General features: G+C 46.4%; 1 protein-coding gene across 2 annotated transcripts in view; it reads right to left on the reverse strand.

Annotated features, from left to right (window-relative positions):
* Positions 1-3,818: 3,818 nt before the first annotated feature.
* Positions 3,819-20,679, reverse strand: part of LOC120051355 (guanine nucleotide-binding protein subunit alpha-11-like) — a 36,005-nt gene continuing 19,144 nt past the window's right edge. The window contains exons 2-7 of one of the 2 annotated variants that reach the window (XM_038998183.1): positions 16,531-16,715; positions 16,201-16,355; positions 9,832-9,960; positions 6,184-6,313; positions 5,749-5,902; positions 3,819-5,632 (exon numbers count right to left, since the gene is read on the reverse strand). In XM_038998183.1, coding sequence (XP_038854111.1) covers positions 5,442-5,632; positions 5,749-5,902; positions 6,184-6,313; positions 9,832-9,960; positions 16,201-16,355; positions 16,531-16,715 — 944 coding nt within the window. In that variant the 3' untranslated portion in view covers positions 3,819-5,441. Of the gene's footprint in view, positions 5,633-5,748; positions 5,903-6,183; positions 6,314-9,831; positions 9,961-10,516; positions 10,646-16,200; positions 16,356-16,530; positions 16,716-20,679 lie in introns of both variants that reach the window. The other variant, XM_038998184.1, reaches the window with a different exon arrangement.

Below are 20,679 nucleotides of genomic sequence, written 5' to 3' on the forward strand. Positions count from 1 at the left end.
ATAGCGAGCTCATTTAATGTAGAATAACCCCATTCCCATAACTTCGTTATCATGATCCTCATAATGTAGACGAAATATGTCCATCACTGATTATTTCTATTCTGTGACACTCCATCTATTTCACTATCAGAAGTCACAGAACGACAACTGACAATTCTGAGAGATGACAGCATATCAAAAACACCAAGAGAGGATGGAAAACCTCTGTATAGACCCAAGAGACATATTGTATAGACCCTCTTTGATGAAACAAGGGCCAGGTCCAGAAACAACCCCTATTGTTCAGAACCATAGGCAGTTGAAGGCCTACTTATCAAATCCTCTGAGACCTACACAAGTGCATAGTGGCTAGAGGAGAAGTGCTTGGGTTGTTTCTAGACATGGAATATGCCAGACTAGTCATGAACCACACACACACCATCAGCAAGTATACGAACAAATTTATTTCAATTTAAAACAGATACCTTGTCATTATGTTCTCTCTTAGAAGGCGACGATGATCGTAATAAATCATGTTCATGTTTGAATGAGGATCAGGCAACAGTGGTTGAAACAAATGCATGAAAACACACAGAAAAAAAAGAAATATGGCGAGAGTAATGCAAATCAATAATAACCAACCGATCAATCAATAACCGATTTCAGCCTTTCATCAAGGTCTCTGCATCAGCCAATACATTTTTCCGAGCCCTCACCTCCTCCCAACACTAAACAATACATGCAATTATATAATTACACAAGAAATGTGTACTTATAGTTTTTGTTAGGGGTGGCGTAGTCGCCACGTGTTTAGGTCTCTGGTGTTCTTAAAAATGGGACCATCCAAGATGGCTATCCCCTGATGATGATGTCAGCGTTGGCACTTAAGAGAGAGAGAGCCTGGCTCTAGAGAGAGTTGGGTTGGCACGCAGTATAATACATCATTTACATTTGGGTTACATACAAAATAAAGAAACAAAAACAGCATTGTATATTTTATACACCAACTAAAACATTTAACCCTCAGGTTTCCTTAGATTAAAAAATAAATCAAGTGGTCCTAAATACAATAGTGTTCCGGTAATGTTTTTTTAATCTTACAAAAAAGATTTAAAGGAAATAAGTCAAGCTAAGTTCTCAATATGCACCATGTCCATGTTAATCTGACCAGGTAAAACTCTGGGTCCTTGTTACAGCCTAGGAAAAACTCTGGCCCCTAATGTGCAGACACTTCAGGAGTGCCAACCAATTAACCCACAGAAAGTGGTAAACAAGAGATTAGTAGTGTTTCCTATAAATATGACTGATTAATCACCAAGTCAGATGCTTGTAGTTAGGGCTGTTTTCACCCTTCATTGTGGAGGCAGTACAGGAGCCCAAGTGCTTGTCTGTTTGGTATGCGAGTTGTATTCAACACATTGTTTGTGGGCAGGTCAACACTGAATTAAATACTGCATGTCATACTTGGATAACATCCTCTAATACTGGCTGAAGTGTGCAGACTTTAGTTCCAGTACAACACTAACACACTTGGTTCAACTAGTTGCGGTCTAAATCCAAAACCATGATTAGTTCTCAATCAGTTGACTGGGGTGTTAGTGCTGGTATGGAACAAAATCCTGCACAGGTGTGCTAGAGCTGTGTGTTGCGCAGCTATGCTTTAACTTGGAATAGCATTTTAACACCTGGTTTACCACCCTGCCTCTACTGTAGGAGTGTCTATTGACAATGTGCAAAATCTCCTCAACAAGCACAAAGCACACCCCCGGATGGTAAAACTAGCAGTAGGACAGTAGAAGGAAAGTTCCCCTTAACACTGATCTAAGGTCAGTTTTGCATCCCCCCTAATGGATAAAGGCCCAATGCAGACGTTTTTACCTCAAAATCAAGTCATTTCTGGGTAACAATTAAGTACCTTACTTTGATTATTTTTGACCATTTTGAGTGAAAACAAACAAAAATAGCTCCTTAGCATGAGTAATTTATCAAGCATGAATTTTGCTAGGACTGTCGAAGTGGTGTGAGTGGCAAGGGGAAAACTGAAAACTAGCTGTTATTGGCAGAGAGGTTCGAAACTTTTTTTATTGGTTTATTAACTAATTTATCGCATGGTGATATCAAACAGACAAACCAAAACTCCATCCCACCAAAACAGGCAGAAATTTCAGGCGGTCTTTTCAAACAGCTCTTACACTAAAATAGCATTATCACCATTTTCACAATTTCACAGTATTATTCCAACCTCAGTGTGGAAATCTATACAAAACACAGGAAAATCACATTTGACTGCACTGGGCCTTTAAGGTTAGCATTGAGGGAGGGTAAGCTGATCCAGGATCACACCCCTGATGATAACACATCAAACAGTGCAGTAGGGAACTTGGGGCTTGAGAGATTCCCTCATTTGGAGCTGGAAGCTTGTGTGATCCACTGTTGATCCAGAGAAAGAGAAAGAAAAAGTAAAAAAATGAACCTTCTAATAATAGTGTTGGTCATGTATCCTACCACAGCTGTATTCACACACAGTCTTTGTTGAACAAAATGATCCCCACAAACACTCATGAGTGAATGGCTTAGTTGACTGTGAACCTAAAACCAGGGGTGCACAACCCAGTGCTTCGAAATCCGCATTCCTGCTGGTTTTCATTTCTCCCCGGCATTTACTTGATCAATGAATGTTACCAATCGGCTGGGGATTGCAAACACCTGATTTCACAGGTAGAAATCCATTTTTGGTTAGAAGGCAACAGAAAAAACCCCAGCAAGACTGCAGCCCTTGAGGACAGAATGCAACAGTGTACCCTTGTCCTCTACTGCCCATCGCTTTCTAGGATTTTTGAATTCACTCATTGAATTTCCACTCACTTCATGAATTGAAAACCGAATTGAGCCCTGTCTTATACTAGTTCTCCCCCATCTGCCTGTCTGGTGCATGGCGATAGCCCTTAATGAGAATAATGAAGAAAAAGTTGCCCGTAGAAAGAGTTTCAAAAGTAGATCTGCAACGTCACTGGTTCTATCAAAGCAAGCCTCGGAACTTGAACTAAAACAACTCAAACCAACGACAACGCAAACTGTGTTTAAATTACAACGACAGAGCAAGCATAGACCGTACTGGTCTCCAATCACTGGTTATAAAAATTCACCTACGTTCATATGGTACATTTCCTATGTATGCAGTTACAGAGCTGTGCCTATTAGAAACCCAAGAGGAGAAATACAAGTTTTCATCAATGAAACGAAACAAAGTGACTTAATGTGAGAAGAAAACCATAGAATTTAACATGGATATAGATAGAATGGCAAAGTACATCTGGAATTGTCTTAAGAGAAAAAAAGAAAGCAGAGATTTAGTACATACTATAGTAGACGTTTGTTTTGTTACAGCAGTTTAGACTCAAGTCTAGCCCCGACCGCATTTCAACATGATAGAAACAAAAGCAGTCAAATTCATCAACACCTTCAAACCTGGTTCCATAAATTATTAGATAAATAATAAAAAAAAAAAAAAAAAATCTTTATTTAGTTACTCTTTTAATATCATGTCTTTTGTCAACATATTGTGAATAACTAATCTGCTCTAGTGTTAGTAGGGAGAAGCTGCAGAGGAGAGCCGAGGATCTAGAATGTTCTAAAGGTTCTAGACTAGAAGGCTCCTGATGGTTAAGAACCTCTGTTCTGAGACCGTTCCTTTCCTCTCACTGCAGCCCTCTGTGTGTGTAGTCCTCTTATAATCAACTGATTATCAATAATTAAAGAAATCCAGAATCACAGTATAAATACTAGTAAATTCATAGGAAAACAAAAACAGTACACTATCGAAAAAAATGTGGATTTTCTTTTTTTTGTGTGTGTTTTTTTTGCCAAAGATGGTGTACTGTACCACAGAGTGTTTTTGTACAGGAGCGTTTCTGTGTACATGTATTTACAAACAGAAATATACACAAACAATAACTTTTTGTAGACTTCAGAGTGCGCTTGTCTGTCCATTTGGGAGGCAGGATCATACGTCTCCCGCTCCCACCAATCAACAACCACCTCTCATCAACAAACAAAAGTGTCTATACAGTAAAAAAAGTAAACAACGTAAAGCTTCCTGTGTGTCTGGGATAATGGATGCCACCGTGTCATTTGTGGGGATGGATTGCCCAGAATCTCCAGAGCACATCTATTTGGGTCGCTGGGCAACTTAACACGTGATGTCATTCTTTCACAGATTGATGTACCGTATGCTGATGACATCATCCATTCATGACTCCCTCCCCCTCAGCGACTCCAATCAGAACATAGTAGCGAGTGTCGGATGTTCGGTAATCTTAATGTAGCGTGTATCAAACAGAACGTGGTACTGCGGATGTCAAACGGAAGGTTCCGGTGTATCAGTCAGTATACCAGTGAAGGAGGGAAGCGATGTGATCAAACCTAAACATGAACAACCACAGCCGTCTGTAAAGGATAAAATTAGAGTCAGTTTCTGGTTACCATCTTGTTTTTGTGATATTTTGGCAATTTTGCAAATTTTTTAAATACGAGATTTTGTTTTGTTAACCGCTTCTAAAACTTTTCAAACCACTTCTTAGTCGTCGGATAGAAGTTGACGTAGCAACAAGTTACTATTATTAAAAACTATTTGTAAAAAAGCTCAGCGAAACACATATTTAATCAATTAGCTTTTTCCTCTCCCTCTGGTGCTTTCAGTCTTCGTGTATTTTGTCTACATATGTAATTACTTTATAACATATTTAATTATATATATTTTTGCGTTTGCAACGATCACTCGGAGTATACATTCATCAATGCGAGGTGCAAACAGAATCCTTGGTCTGACTCCTCACTTGTGTGTGACATCACTTCCTGCTCGGGTCCTAGTGGCTTCCTTTGTTACCTCATCGTCTCCACCCCCCTCCCAGTCTTTAGCCCCTCCCTTATAGAGTGTAAAACTTCACCCTCTCAGGTGTTTTTTGCCTTGAGGTTGGGTCACTCCTTCCACCAAATCAGAGGATGTGATCTCAGGCTAGTTGACTGAGGGTTCAAGGGTTAAAGACCCACAGTTCACTGACCACACTGGTCCTCTTCCTCACCTTCTCACACACATACACCCATTGTCCCCTCCCGTAGTCACTGTATACTGCATGGCGTGTGTGTATGTGTGGTGTGGAGAAGAGGAGACTAACAAGCTGCTGAGAACGAGTGAGAGGACAGGCTTATGGCAAAAGGGTAGAAAGAGGGAAGGAATGAGAGAGGGGATGGGAGGAGAGATATTGGAAGAGAGGGGTCTTAAATCGCTGGAGTGATAAGCAGGAGGGGGAAAGATCAACTAGACATGTAGGTGTGTGTAAGCTTCATAGGTGTCCATGTGTGTGTGTGTGTGTGTGTGTGTGTGTGTGTGTGTGTGCGCGCGTGTAGGCTAAGCTGTGCAACTGGGAAGAGTGTGTGTGTGTGTGTGTGTGCGCAAGAGTCTCTCAGACCAGGTTGTATTCTTTGAGGTTGAGCTGCAGGATGGTGTCTTTGACGGCAGCGAAGACGAAGCGGATATTCTCGGTGTCCGTGGCGCAGGTGAAGTGGGAGTAGATGATCTTGTCGCTATCCGGGTTCAGGTCCACAAACATCTTCAGGATAAACTCCCGGCCTGCCTGGGCATCTCGCTGGGGACCTGGGGCGGCACAGACACGAACACACACACAGTCAATCCCGCATCACGGTAGTCAGAAACTATCAGACACATGGTATATCACGAAGGTAACTGTAGACAGACACACACACACACACCATCAAACTCAGGGAAGTAGTCGACCAGGTGGGAGTATGAGATCTTCTCCTCCAGCAGATCCTTCTTGTTGAGGAACAGGATGACTGAGGAGTTCTGGAACCAGGGGTAGGTGATGATGGTCCTGAACAACGCCTTACTCTCCTCCATACGGTTCTGACAGCGGGACAGAGGACAGTTAGTAAGCGTGTTTGATGTGTGTGTGCCGTGATGTGTGCGGCGAGTGTGTGGTATCTTTGACATGATAACCACAGATCTAGGATCAGATTACCTAACCCCAACTCCAAAAATGCACCATTAAGGCATATCAGATCCTGGATCACTGGATAGAGTTACATTCTACCTAGTCCACCAATGTTTCACTATTGGAAACCGGGAGGGCAAAAAGGTGAGCCATCTATCCCACCTTTCCCTAGTGTGTGTGTGTGTGTACACACCTCGTTGTCAGACTCCACCAGGACTTGGTCGTACTCGCTGAGGGCCACCAGGAACATGATGGAAGTGACATTCTCAAAACAGTGGATCCACTTCCTCCTCTCTGACCTTTGACCCCCTACATCCACCATCCTGGAGCATGGACGGAGGGAGGAGAGGTGCCAGGACACGGAGGACGAGAGAGAAGAGATGTTAAACAGTGTTGTGTTTGTAGAACAACTAAAAGAACAACTAATAAGACTGTCTAAAAACTCTAAAATGGCTTCCTGAATCCATCCATGCAAAAGGGTTGGTCCTCATTGATTTTCAATGTCTGATTTAACTCCACATACAGTAGTGTATGGATGGATTCAACAGCTACTTGAAGACTGAGCCCAAAACCACACACATATACAGAGGGTGGTGGCAAACTTGAGATGTAGAATCCTAATGGCCGCCATTTTGGCACCTAACGTTCCAAGACAATCCCATTGCACTGAGAATCTAAACGAGAACGTTTGGTGGCAACATGGAGGATAGTTTGTTCGCTGAATTCTGTCTCATCTATGGCCCTGAGAGGTCACAGTTAGAAGGAGAGCCTACGGTGGAAAACACACACAGATCATAAACTGAAATACAGTACCAGTCAAGTTTGGACACACCTACTCATTCCAGGGTTTTTCTTCATTTTTACTATTTTCTACATTGTGGAACAATAGAAGACATCAAAACTATGAAATAACACATATGGAATCATGTAGTAACCAAAAAGGTTTTAAACAAATCAAAATATATTTTATATTGAAGATTCTTCAAAGTAGCCACCCTTTGCTTTGATGACAGCTTTGCACACTCTTTGGTCGTTCTCTCAATCAGCTTCATAAGGTAGTCAGTCACCTGGAATGCATTTCATATAACAGGTGTGCCTTGTTAAAAGTTAATTTGTGGAATTTCTTTCCTTCTTAATGCTTTTGAGCCAATCAGTTGTGTTGTGACAAGGTAGGGGGGTTTACAGAAGATAGCCCTATTTGGTAAAAGACCAAGTCCATATTATGGCAAGAACGACTCCAATAAGCAAAGAGAAATGACAGTCCATAATTACTTTAAGACATGAAGGTCAGTCAATGCAGAACATTTCAAGAACTTTGAAAGTTTCTTTAAGTGCAGTCGCAAAAACCAACAAGCGCTATGATGAAACTGGCTCTCATGAGGACCACCACAGGAAAGCAAGATGGTGTGGGGTTGCTTTGCTGGTGACACTGTCGGTGATTTATTTAGAATTCAAGGCACATTTAACCAGCATGGCTACCACACCATTCTGCAGCGATACGCCATCCCATCTGTTTGTGCTTAGTGGGCCTATCATTTGTTTTTCAACAGGAAATTACCCAAAACACACCTCCAGGCTGTCTAATGGCTATTTGACCAAGGATAGTGATGGAGTGCTGCATCAGATGACCTGGCCTCCAATATCACTCGGGGGATGAGTTGGACCGCAGAGTGTAGGAAAAGCAGCCAAAAAGTGCTCAGCATATGTGGGAACTCCAAGACGTTTGGAAAAGCATTCCTCATGAAGCTGGTTGAGAGAATTCCAAGAGTTTGCAAAGCTGTCATCAAGGCAAAGGGTGGCTACTTTGAAGAATCTCAAATATAAAATATTTTTTGATTTATTTAACACTGTTGGTTACTACATGATTGTGTCCAAACTTTTGACTGGTACTGTATGTAACACAGTGTGGAAACAAATGTAGGTAACACTTTACTTCTTGAAGATCTGACTTTAAACTGCTTATTATCATTACATCATTTAGTTGGTAGGCCTATGTTATAGGCAGTTTATAACCTTATCTATGCATAAAGTGTTACCCAGTGAATGGATCATCAGTAAAGAGTGAGCGGTGCCCATCACCATTCTCAAGTTGCCTCTAACCTCAGATCTAGGATCAGATAACCTTACCCCAATTCCAAACATTAACCATAAGGGGAATGAAGGTATATCAGATCCTGGATCAGTGGATGGAGGGAAATTCTACCTAGTCCACCCAGTGGCAAGATGGGAGGGCATAAAAAGCAAACCAGCTCTCCCACCATTCCCTAGTGTGTGTGTGTGTGTGTGTGTGTGTGTGTGTGTGTGTGTGTCCATGTCCCTGAAGCATTAGCCAAGCGCAATTGTGCAACCCTAGTGGAGGTGAGACAAAAAGAGGAGAACGGGAGAGGAGGTAGAGAGAGGACTAGGAACAGAGAAAGAGGAGCAGATGAAGACTGAGGAAGGGATGAGAATAAAAAAGGGAAGAAGATGGAGGGGGAGGGATACAGAAGGCACCTCTGATGGCGGGATTCCTTTGCTGGGTGAACGACAGGAGTGTGTCCTCCGAGTAGTTCTGACTGGAGTGTGTGTGTGAGAGTGTGTGCATGTCAAGGTTTCTTCCTTCCGTTTCTCTTTGCCACTGTCCTCCTAGGTTGTCTTTTAGGTTTTGTTAAGCGTTCTTCTGTGTTAAACGATTCAAGTAGAAGTAAAGGTAAGTCATGTAAAATGTTAGTCTGTCTTATAAAGTTACATTATGTACCAGGAACTGATTCAGACCAGAATCAGCGATATTGATCAATGATTTAACATCCAGGGAAAAGGCAACCAGCAGTACTGTGGTCTTCGAGGCCTAGATTTGCATAGTCCTGTCTTTGAATTAAACAGATTGTTTTTTCCCCCCAGAAGTGAATGTATGTGATTTAATTTGTGATGAAACGCCCCCCTGCTGTAGCATGGGATACTGCAGTCCACAGAGACCAAGAGCCAATCAGAGCCCTGCAGGACCCCAGGCCCGAAATAACATCCTTCACTGGGAGAGAGAGAGGACGACCTCCTTTCCTCTGCCAGGATGAACAGAGGGGAGGAGAGGAGAAAGAGGGTGACCCATTTTAAAAAGACGGGCGCCAGAATGTAGGACTTTGGACTCACGAGGATGTGTGTGAGTGGATGAGGTTGGGTGTGTGTGTGTGTGTGTGTGTGAGAGAGAGAGAGATCGGGCCGTAATGGTGGAGATCAAGCCTACAATAAAACACAGCTCTGTCCACTGCTGATCGAAGAGTTCAATGATAGTTATGGAACAACCAGAACGTATGACATGTGAGATGAACGCCCACATCGGTATGCCCTGTCCAAATACTGATAAATAAATGCATCCTTCCTTAATTTAAAGTAACCACTAATTCCTGACATGACTGGATTGGTGAAAGCTTAAAGTGGGACCCTAAATTTCACCTATGCTCTCATGCCAAAGCGGTGATTACTTTGAGAAAAGGAGGATGCATTTTAAGAAGTAATGGAGCAGGGCCATGGGATGATTCACTGGTTAACATGACTGCACAAGGGCACTGATGCAAGCATCCCCTTCCTGAATGATGCATTTGCTAGGCCAATGTTAGCACCTTAGCCTCTTCTATTTGAATAGGATGGTTTTTCTAAGCTGAAGTTAGTTGCGCCACCTGACTGATGCTTTTGCTGGGCTCATGTTAGCACGTTAGCATTGTCTACCTGAAAATGATGCATTTGCTAAGCTAATGTTAGCACGTTAGCCTCTACTTGAATATGATGCTTTTTTTAGGCTAATGTTAGCAACTCCACCTGACTGATGCATTTGCTAGGCTAAAGTTAGCACGCTAGCATTGTCTACCTGAAAATGATGCTTGACAAGTCGAAGGGGTACTCTATGATGCCGGTGGTGGGGATTCGCACCCTCAGAACATCTTGCTGTGTGGGCAGATAGTTGTTGTCTGAGATACGGTCCAGATCAGTTAGATAGCTACACACAGAGGGAGAAAGAGAGAGAGAGACAGAAAGAGACAGACCACAGTCATATAAAGCACGGTAGACAGTAAGCATTACCGCCACACACCCCTACCAATCCAGAGAAGGTGGATCAGTCCAGTGTGGAAGGCTTGGGCGACCGTACCAAGTCTAGAAGAACAGTGGTGTTGGTCCGTATTAGGCTTCCACCACCACCCCGAGCCCCATACACAGACCCGCTCACCCCCCAAAGCAACTCTGAGAACGGCCGTTTCAGGTCTTTACCATCACAATAAAAGACCTTGAGGCTTTAGTTTAGTTGTAGCCATTTTTGCATCAAGCTAACAAGCCATGTCGATGCTATTTCACATCATTTCTAGTTTGGGGTTCTGCAACGATTGCATAACAGTTGGGTTGTCCTGAGTGGGCCCAGTCTCAGAGAGGTGCTATGTGGGGACCTGGGTGTGTGTGTGTGTGTCAGTGTGTTGCAGGACAGTGACATAGTGAGGACGTCGGTGGCAGCAGCAGAGGCAGAGAAGGAGCAGTCCCTCGCTGCAGTACCGTGACGGTACCTGAAGATGCAGTTCTCCAGGTCAAATGGGTACTCTATGATTCCCGTGGTGGGGACCCGGACACGAAGCACATCCTGCTGAGTAGGAACATATCCCTCCGCGGTGACGCGGTCTATATCACTAAGGTAACTGCAGACACACACAGACAATCACTAAAGAAACTGGATGGTTGCACATACGCACTAACATGCTGACCAGACTGCTCGTTTGTGCGCCATCGTGCGCATGTTGATTTTGTCCACCCACACCAGACGCAATCAGGACAGGCATGTTGATTTTGTCCCCCCACACCAGACGCGATCAGGACACGCAGGTTGATTTTGTCCACCCACACCAGACGCGATCAGGACAGGCAGGTTGATTTTGTCCACCCACACCAGACGCGATCAGGACACGCAGGTTGATTTTGTCCACCCACACCAGACGCGATCAGGACAGGCAGGTTGATTTTGTCCCCCCACACCAGACGCGATCAGGACACGCAGGTTGATTTTGTCCACCCACACCAGACGCGATCAGGACAGGCATGTTGATTTTGTCCACCCACACCAGACGCGATCAGGACAGGCATGTTGATTTTGTCCCCCCACACCAGACGCGATCAGGACAGGCATGTTGATTTTGTCCCCCCACACCAGACGCGATCAGGACAGGCAGGTTGATTTTGTCCACCCACACCAGACGCGATCAGGACAGGCATGTTGATTTGTCCCCCCACACCAGACGGGATCAGGACACGCATGTTGATTTTGTCCCCCCACACCAGACGGGATCAGGACACGCATGTTGATTTTGTCCCCCCACACCAGACGCGATCAGGACACGCATGTTGATTTTGTCCCCCCACACCAGACGCGATCAGGACACGCATGTTGATTTTGTCCACCCACACCAGACGCGATCAGGACAGGCATGTTGATTTTGTCCCCCCACACCAGACGCGATCAGGACAGGCAGGTTGATTTTGTCCACCCACACCAGACGCGATCAGGACAGGCATGTTGATTTTGTCCACCCACACCAGACGCGATCAGGACACGCAGGTTGATTTTGTCCACCCACACCAGACGCGATCAGGACAGGCATGTTGATTTTGTCCCCCCACACCAGACGCGATCAGGACAGGCATGTTGATTTGTCCCCCCACACCAGACGGGATCAGGACACGCATGTTGATTTTGTCCCCCCACACCAGACGGGATCAGGACACGCATGTTGATTTTGTCCCCCCACACCAGACGCGATCAGGACACGCAGGTTGATTTTGTCCACCCACACCAGACGCGATCAGGACAGGCATGTTGATTTTGTCCACCCACACCAGACGCGATCAGGACACGCAGGTTGATTTTGTCCACCCACACCAGACGCGATCAGGACAGGCAGGTTGATTTTGTCCCCCCACACCAGACGCGATCAGGACACGCAGGTTGATTTTGTCCACCCACACCAGACGCGATCAGGACAGGCATGTTGATTTTGTCCACCCACACCAGACGCGATCAGGACAGGCATGTTGATTTTGTCCCCCCACACCAGACGCGATCAGGACAGGCATGTTGATTTTGTCCCCCCACACCAGACGCGATCAGGACAGGCAGGTTGATTTTGTCCACCCACACCAGACGCGATCAGGACAGGCATGTTGATTTGTCCCCCCACACCAGACGGGATCAGGACACGCATGTTGATTTTGTCCCCCCACACCAGACGGGATCAGGACACGCATGTTGATTTTGTCCCCCCACACCAGACGCGATCAGGACACGCATGTTGATTTTGTCCCCCCACACCAGACGCGATCAGGACACGCATGTTGATTTTGTCCACCCACACCAGACGCGATCAGGACAGGCATGTTGATTTTGTCCCCCCACACCAGACGCGATCAGGACAGGCAGGTTGATTTTGTCCACCCACACCAGACGCGATCAGGACAGGCATGTTGATTTTGTCCACCCACACCAGACGCGATCAGGACACGCAGGTTGATTTTGTCCACCCACACCAGACGCGATCAGGACAGGCATGTTGATTTTGTCCCCCCACACCAGACGCGATCAGGACAGGCATGTTGATTTGTCCCCCCACACCAGACGGGATCAGGACACGCATGTTGATTTTGTCCCCCCACACCAGACGGGATCAGGACACGCATGTTGATTTTGTCCCCCCACACCAGACGGGATCAGGACACGCAGGTTGATTTTGTCCACCCACACCAGACGCGATCAGGACAGGCATGTTGATTTTGTCCACCCACACCAGACGCGATCAGGACACGCAACCCACACCAGACGCGATCAGGACAGGCATGTTGATTTGTCCACCCACACCAGACGCGATCAGGACACGCAGGTTGATTTTGTCCACCCACACCAGACGCGATCAGGACAGGCATGTTGATTTTGTCCACCCACACCAGACGCGATCAGGACACGCAGGTTGATTTGTCCACCCACACCAGACGCGATCAGGACACGCAGGTTGAAATATCAAAACGAACTCTGAACCAACAACATTAATTTGGGGACAGGTCGAAAAGCATGATATAAACATCGGGTTGTTATTTTACCTGAAATGCACAAGGTCCTCTACTCCGACAATGAATCCACAGATAAAAGGGTAAACCGAGTTTGTTTACTAGTAATCTCTCCTCCTTCGGGCTTCTTCTTCTCCTTTGACTTTATATGGCGGTTGGCACCCAACTTTAGGGTGCATTACCACCACCAACTAGACAATGGACCTCAGTTCATCTTTCAATCACACACACGTGGGTATATAATCCTAAAAACCAATGAGGAGCTGGGAGAGGCGGGACTTTCAGCGTGTCAAGCGTCACAAATAGAACCAAGTTCTATATTAGAGCCTGGCTACGGAGACGCTCGTTGACGTGTGCAAGCAGTGTGGGTGCAATGATAACATGTCTGTGTACATTTATTTTGCAACGCTTACGACGTGAGCACTGTGGTCAGCATGTAATTCTCACACACAAACACACACACACACACACACACGGGCAGAACAGACTGATTAGCTGTAATACAACAGGGTTTTTGACAGGGGGCAGCGTTGGGAGCGATTCTTCAGCCCTGGGTGTGCAGGCGTTCGTTCCAGCCCAGTCCAACTCAATCACACCCAATTCAGCTTATCAAGGTCCTGATGTCCAATTAGCCGGGTGTCAGCAGAGATGGTGTCCTCCCATAACGTTAACAGGCAACCAACCAGAAATCAAAGATCAACATTACGCTCACACACACGATTCAATTTATTCTAAGGTTTGACTTGAATTAAATGTCAGCAATAGATTGTGTAAATGGTAAATGCGTGTGTAGTAGTGTAATATTATTGTTGAATGGTAAATGCGTGTGTAGTAGTGTAATATTATTGTTGAATAAGTACTGGAGATTTATTCCCAGCACCTCTTAGAAGGTAAAGCAATGGTGTATATTCAACATAAGCTTTCAATTAGCTGAGTGTGAGGGGTGGAGAGAGGAGTGTGTGAACTGTAGTGTGTGTGTGTGTGTGTACAGTGCATTCAGAAAGTATTCAGACCCCTTTGAATTGTTCCACATTTTTGTTACGTTACAGCCTTATTCTAAAATGGATTACAAAAAAAAAAAAATCCTTAATCAATCAACACACAACACCCCATTTGACAAAGCAAAAACAGGCTTTTCAAAAACAGAAATAACTTATTTACATAAGTATACAGACCCTTTGGCCCTGTCCGGGGGTATCGTCGGATGGGGCCACAGTGTCTCCCGACCCCTCCTGTCTCAGCCTCCAGTATTTATGCTGCAGTAGTTTATGTGTCGGGGGGCTAGGGTCAGTCTGTATTATCTGGAGTATTTCTTCTTTCTTATCCGGTGTCACGTGTGAATTTAAGTATGCTCTCTCTAATTCTCTCTTTCTTTCTCTCTCTCTCTCTCTCTCTCTCTGAGGACCTGAGCCCTAGGACCATGGCTCAGGACTACCTGGCATGATGACTCCTTGCTGTCCCCAGTCCACCTGGTCGTGCTGCTGCTCCAGTTTCAACTGTTCTGCCTGCGGCTATGGAAGCCTGACCTGTTCACCGGATGTGCCACCTGTCCCAGACCTGCTGTTTTCAACTCTCTAGAGACAGCAGGATCGGTAGAGATACGCCAACTGACATTTACTCCTGAGGTGCAGACTTGTTGCACCCTCGACAACTACTATGATTATTATTATTTGACCATGCTGGTCATCTATGAACATTTGAACATCTTGGCCATGTTCTGTTATAATCTCCACCCGGCACAGCCAGAAGAGGACTAGCCAACCCTCATAGCCTGGTTCCTCTCTAGGTTTCTTCCTAGGTTCTGGCCTTTCTAGGGAGTTTTTCCTAGCCACCAAGCTTCTACACCTGCATTGCTTGCTGTTTGGGGTTTTAGGCTGGGTGTCTATACAGTACTTTGATATATCAGCTGATGTAAGTAGGGCTATATAAATACATTTGATTTGACTTTGCTACGAGACTCAAAATTGAGCTCAGGAATGTATTGAGGCACAGATTTGGGGAAGGGTACCAAAAAATGTCTGCAGCATTGAAGGTCCAAGAACACAGTGGCCTCCATTATTCTTAAATGGAAGAAGACTCTTCCTAGAGCTGGCTGTCCGGCCAAACTGAGCAATCGGGGGAGAAGGGCCTTGGTCAGGGAGATGACCAAGAACCCAATGGTCACTAACAGTGCTCCAGAGTTCCTCTGTGGAGATGGAAGAACCTTCCAGAAGGACAACCATCTCGGCAGCACTCCACCAACCAGGCCTTTATGGTAAAGTGGCCAAACGGAAGCCACGCCTAAGTAAAAAGGCACATGACAGCCCACTTGGAGTTTGCCAAAAGGCACCTAAAGGACTCTGACCATGAGAAACAAGATTCTCTGGTGTAATGAAACCAAGATTGAACTCTTTGGCCTGAATGTCAAGCGTCACGTCTAGAAGAAACCAGACACTGCTCATCACCTGTCTAATACCATACCTACGGTGAAGTATGGTGGTGGCAGCATCATGCTGTGGGGATGTTTTATACGGCAGGGACTAGGGGACTAGTAAGGATCAAGGGAAAGATGAACGGAGCCAAGTAGAGAGAGATCCTTGAAGAAAACCTGCTCCAGAGGGCTCAGGACCTAAGACTGGGGCGAAGGATCACCTTCCAACAGGACAACAACCCTAAGCACACAGCCAAGAGTGTCCCGAAGCCACGCAGCAGTGGCTTCGGGACAAATCTCAATGTACTTGAACTGCGCAGACGGAGCCGGGATTTGAACACGATCGAACATCTCTGGAGAGACCTGAAAATAGCTGTGCAGCAAAACTGCCCATCCAACCTGACAGAGCTTGAGAGGATCTGCAGAGAAGAATGGGAGAAACTCTCCAAATACAGCTATAAATTAGCATTTTAAAATAAGGCAGTAACGTAACTAAACATGGAAAAAGTGAAGGGGTCTGAATACTTTCCAAATGCACTGTGTGTGTGACAGTCGGTATCTCACTTTATTTCTAGCCATCAGCTCTCGAGTTGGGGCAACCGGTCGAGAGGCACCAGAGTGAACCACACACACACACGCAAATGCCTTAACCCCAACACACACACGTGCGCTCACATCCACCCCTCCCCCACCCGAACAACCTCTTACACACAGAGACACACCAGGACATACTATTTAGTGGAGTCTGACAGCTGGTATTCCCTGCGTCTGTCGTAGGCCTCCTGTATCCCAGGGTCGGCCCACAGGGTCTTGATGGCGCTGATGTAGGGCTGGTCGAAACCACAGATCTTCTCTATGTCCACCTCCTTCACTAACATGGCATTAGACTGGGGAGGGAGGGGAGAGACAGACAGAGCAAGAGAGAGAGAGAGGAGGGAAGAGTGAGTGCATTGGAACTATATTGTGTTTGTGTGAGTGACTGTAGATGCGTTCTGACCAAACCTATTCTGGTTGTGTGTGTGGAAGGCAGTGTTTTTTTATGGTTGCGTTAGTACTTCCTACCCGGTTCTGCTCGTATTTGAAGGGGATCTTGAGGTTCTCTGTGGCTTTGATCATAGACTGCATGGAGGTGAAGATGTTCTGGTACACCAGCCTGATGAAACCCCTCTTGTCCTCCTCTGTGTAGCCCGCCCCGTGGATGATCCTCATCTGCTTGATGAATGTACTCTTCCCACTCTCTCCTGTACCTGGACACACACATAGAACACCCGCTGTTAGCACCACTCTCTCCTGTACCTGGACACACACATAGAACACCCGCTGTTAGCACCACTCTCTCCTGTACCTGGACACACACATAGAACACCCACTGTTAGCACCACTCTCTCCTGTACCTGGACACACACATAGAACACCCGCTGTTAGCACCACTCTCTCCTGTACCTGGACACACACATAGAACACCCGCTGTTAGCACCACTCTCTCCTGTACCTGGACACACACATAGAACACCCGCTGTTAGCACCACTCTCTCCTGTACCTGGACACACACACAGAACACCCGCTGTTAGCACCACTCTCTCCTGTACCTGGACACACACACAGAACACCCGCTGTTAGCACCACTCTCTCCTGTACCTGGACACACACACAGAACACCCGCTGTTAGCACCACTCTCTCCTGTACCTGGACACACACACAGAACACCCGCTGTTAGCACCACTCTCTCCTGTACCTGGACACACACATAGAACACCCGCTGTTAGCACCACTCTCTCCTGTACCTAGACACACACATAGAACACCCGCTGTTAGCACCACTCTCTGCTGTACCTGGACACACACATAGAACACCCGCTGTTAGCACCACTCTCTCCTGTACCTGGACACACACACAGAACACCCGCTGTTAGCACCACTCTCTCCTGTACCTGGACACACACATAGAACACCCGCTGTTAGCACCACTCTCTCCTGTACCTAGACACACACATAGAACACCCACTGTTAGCACCACTCTCTCCTGTACCTGGACACACACACACAGAACACCCGCTGTTAGCACCACTCTCTCCTGTACCTGGACACACACATAGAACACACACTGTTAGCACCACTCTCTCCTGTACCTGGACACACACATAGAACACCCGCTGTTAGCACCACTCTCTCCTGTACCTGGACACACACATAGAACACACACTGTTAGCACGACTCTCTCCTGTACCTGGACACACACACAGAACACCCGCTGTTAGCACCACTCTCTCCTGTACCTGGACACACACATAGAACACCCGCTGTTAGCACCACTCTCTCCTGTACCTAGACACACACACAGAACACCCGCTGTTAGCACCACTCTCTCCTGTACCTAGACACACACATAGAACACCCACTGTTAGCACCACTCTCTCCTGTACCTGGACACACACACACAGAACACCCGCTGTTAGCACCACTCTCTCCTGTACCTGGACACACACATAGAACACCCACTGTTAGCACCACTCTCTCCTGTACCTAGACACACACATAGAACACCCACTGTTAGCACCACTCTCTCCTGTACCTGGACACACACATAGAACACCCACTGTTAGCACCACTCTCTCCTGTACCTGGACACACACATAGAACACCCACTGTTAGCACCACTCTCTCCTGTACCTGGACACACACATAGAACACCCGCTGTTAGCACCACTCTCTCCTGTACCTGGACACACACATAGAACACCCACTGTTAGCACCACTCTCTCCTGTACCTGGACACACACACAGAACACCCGCTGTTAGCACCACTCTCTCCTGTACCTGGACACACACATAGAACACCCGCTGTTAGCACCACTCTCTCCTGTACCTGGACACACACATAGAACACCCACTGTTAGCACCACTCTCTCCTGTACCTGGACACACACATAGAACACCCGCTGTTAGCACCACTCTCTCCTGTACCTGGACACACACATAGAACACACACACTGTTAGCACCACTCTCTCCTGTACCTGGACACACACATAGAACACCCGCTGTTAGCACCACTCTCTCCTGTACCTGGACACACACATAGAACACCCGCTGTTAGCACCACTCTCTGCTGTACCTGGACACACACATAGAACACCCGCTGTTAGCACCACTCTCTCCTGTACCTGGACACACACATAGAACACCCACTGTTAGCACCACTCTCTCCTGTACCTGGACACACACATAGAACACCCACTGTTAGCACCACTCTCTCCTGTACCTGGACACACACATAGAACACCCACTGTTAGCACCACTCTCTCCTGTACCTGGACACACACATAGAACACCCACTGTTAGCACCACTCTCTCCTGTACCTGGACACACACATAGAACACCCGCTGTTAGCACCACTCTCTCCTGTACCTGGACACACACATAGAACACCCACTGTTAGCACCACTCTCTCCTGTACCTGGACACACACACAGAACACCCGCTGTTAGCACCACTCTCTCCTGTACCTGGACACACACATAGAACACCCGCTGTTAGCACCACTCTCTCCTGTACCTGGACACACACATAGAACACCCACTGTTAGCACCACTCTCTCCTGTACCTGGACACACACATAGAACACCCACTGTTAGCACCACTCTCTCCTGTACCTGGACACACACATAGAACACCCACTGTTAGCACCACTCTCTCCTGTACCTGGACACACACATAGAACACCCGCTGTTAGCACCACTCTCTCCTGTACCTGGACACACACATAGAACACCCACTGTTAGCACCACTCTCTCCTGTACCTGGACACACACACAGAACACCCGCTGTTAGCACCACTCTCTCCTGTACCTAGACACACACACAGAACACCCGCTGTTAGCACCACTCTCTCTTGTACCTGGACACCCACTGTTAGCACCACTCTCTCCTGTACCTGGACACCCACTGTTAGCACCACTCTCTCCTGTACCTGGACACCCACTGTTAGCACCACTCTCTCCTGTACCTGGACACCCACTGTTAGCACCACTCTCTCCTGTACCTGGACACCCACTGTTAGCACCACTCTCTCCTGTACCTGGACACCCACTGTTAGCACCACTCTCTCCTGTACCTGGACACCCACTGTTAGCACCACTCTCTCCTGTACCTGGACACCCACTGTTAGCACCACTCTCTCCTGTACCTGGACACACACTGTTAGCACCACTCTCTCCTGTACCTGGACACACACTGTTAGCACCACTCTCTCCTGTACCTGGACACACACTGTTAGCACCACTCTCTCCTGTACCTGGACACCCACTGTTAGCACCACTCTCTCCTGTACCTGGACACCCACTGTTAGCACCACTCTCTCCTGTACCTGGACACCCACTGTTAGCACCACTCTCTCCTGTACCTGGACACCCACTGTTAGCACCACTCTCTCCTGTACCTGGACACCCACTGTTAGCACCACTCTCTTCTGTACCTGGACACACACTGTTAGCACCACTCTCTCCTGTACCTGGACACACACACCTACAGTGAGCTCCAGAAGTATTTGTTTTGACTCTGTACTCCAGCACGTTGGATTTGAAAAGTGCAGACTCAACTTTATTGAGGGTATTTTCATCCATATTGTGTGAACGGTTTCGAAATTACAACTATTTTTGTACATAGCCCCCCTCTCCATTTTAGGGGACCAAAAGTATTGGGACAAATTAATTTGTGTATTAAAGTAGTCAACATTTTTGCATTTGGTCCCGTATCCTTAGCACGCAATGATTACATGAAGCTTGTGACTACAAATGTGTTTGCTGTTTGTTTTGGTTGTGTTTCAGATTATTTACCATTCATTTTATTGGGCACAATAAAAATGAATTTCTTACACTTCTACATTAAATGTGGATGCTTGTAATGGTGAGAGGTTAGCATGTCTTGGGAGTATGATATTTGTGCATCTAATTTTCACTCATCATTATTCATGATTCATCCAGGACTATCCGTAATCATGGTAGCATCCACTTTAAATGTTTAGAAACATTCTATTCTTATTTACAATAAAAGTGACTCCAAAATGGCTACACATTATTTACCATTCATTCCTATTGGGCACAAAATAATCCGAAACACAACCAAAACAAACAGCAAATGCATCCCACACCCTGTGCTGTGCAACAGGTGCCCTAATTTAGCGGGATAGGTGTGTAAATGCTATTCATAAA

The sequence above is a fragment of the Salvelinus namaycush genome, chromosome 7 (genome assembly GCF_016432855.1).
Source record: "Salvelinus namaycush isolate Seneca chromosome 7, SaNama_1.0, whole genome shotgun sequence".
In the NCBI taxonomy this organism is placed as follows: Eukaryota; Metazoa; Chordata; class Actinopteri; order Salmoniformes; family Salmonidae; genus Salvelinus; species Salvelinus namaycush.